This window comes from Manis javanica, chromosome 11 (assembly GCF_040802235.1).
Source record: "Manis javanica isolate MJ-LG chromosome 11, MJ_LKY, whole genome shotgun sequence".
Lineage (NCBI taxonomy): Eukaryota > Metazoa > Chordata > Mammalia > Pholidota > Manidae > Manis > Manis javanica.
Window position 1 is genome coordinate 25,124,311 of NC_133166.1, and position 1,372 is coordinate 25,125,682.

The 1,372-nt window shown below is 44.8% G+C and overlaps 1 protein-coding gene across 1 annotated transcript; it reads right to left on the reverse strand.

Annotated features, from left to right (window-relative positions):
- Window positions 1-412: 412 nt before the first annotated feature.
- On the reverse strand, window positions 413-1,372 carry LOC108402138 (olfactory receptor 51L1-like). Its single transcript, XM_017668457.3, has one exon. It carries the CDS (start codon window positions 1,370-1,372, stop codon window positions 413-415), a length of 960 nt encoding a protein of 319 aa, XP_017523946.3.

Sequence of the window (1,372 nt, forward strand, 5' to 3'; positions counted from 1 at the left end):
AATAAATACATTTATATAATGAGAAAGATAATGGAAGATTCCCAGAAAAATACAGAGTGTGTCAAGAAACAAATAAATAGGAGTTTAGTATGTTCAGGAAAACTTCATGGATAAGTGACGTTGAATAAAGATTGGGATTAGAGATGGGAGAGAATGGGTAGAAATAATTTCTGGCACACTCCATTCCAACATACTCACAGTTCAAGGGGGTTTATACAGCACATATTAATTCAGGCTGTGTAGTCTGAGAGGAAACCAACAGCCCCCTTTAGAACCTTTCCATGGTGCTCAGGTGGCTCTCTTTCTGTTAAGAAGTCTTCTGTTGGCAACTCTGGTGCCAACATACCTGGAGTAGGCAAACCACTGTGTGTTCACATCATTAGCATTGATGCCATCATCTTGAGGACATCCCCTACCTCACAGTAGAATTATTTTTTGTGGGTAGAAGCAGGTGGAGTACTCCTTGACGAATCTGTTTGGTCTTTGCACTATAGATGATTGGATTGAGCACAGGTGGAACCAACAAGTAGACATGAGCCATGAAGATGTGGATGAGCGGGGAGGAGTGTTTGGCAAAGCGATGGACAATAGACAGCCCAATCATAGGCACATACAGAATGAGGACAGCACAAATGTGAGATGCACATGTGTTGAGGGCCTTAAGCCTCCCCTCACGGGATGCAATTCCTAATACTGAGTGAAGGATGAAAACATAAGACACAAAAATACCCATAGAGTCCATGCCCCACAGTACAGTGATCAGAACCAAGCCATATATAATGTTAAACTTGGTGTCAGCACAGGCAAGGCGTATCATGTCCTGGTGCAGACAATAGGAATGAGAAAGGGTGTGGGAGTGGCAGAAGGGAAAGAAGGCCAGCCGCGCCAGAAGTGGAATCATAGCAAAGGCACTCCTCAGTAGAGCTGCAATTCCAATTTTAGTGATAAGTCTTGGGGTGAGAATGGTAGCATATCTTAGTGGGTGGCAGATGGCCATGTACCGGTCAAGGGCCATGGCCAAGAGCACAGATGATTCAGTGAAGGAGAAAGTGTGAATGAAAAACATTTGGACCATGCAGATATTGAACTGGATCTCCCTGGAAATGGACCACAGCACCCTGAAGAGTGATATCATTGTGGGCAGGGACATGCCCATGTCAGTGAGGGAAAGCATGCCCAGGAAGTAGTACATGGGCTCATGGAGCCTGGGGTCTGTTCGGACAATGTGTAGGATGGTACAGTTACCCATTATTCCAATAAGGTAGAGGAGACAGAATGGGATGGAAATCCAGTGGTGAAATTCTTCATAGCCAGGGATACCTGTGAGATAGAATGTGGAAGATAGAGTACCGTTGGCGTTTAAGGTTGCCAT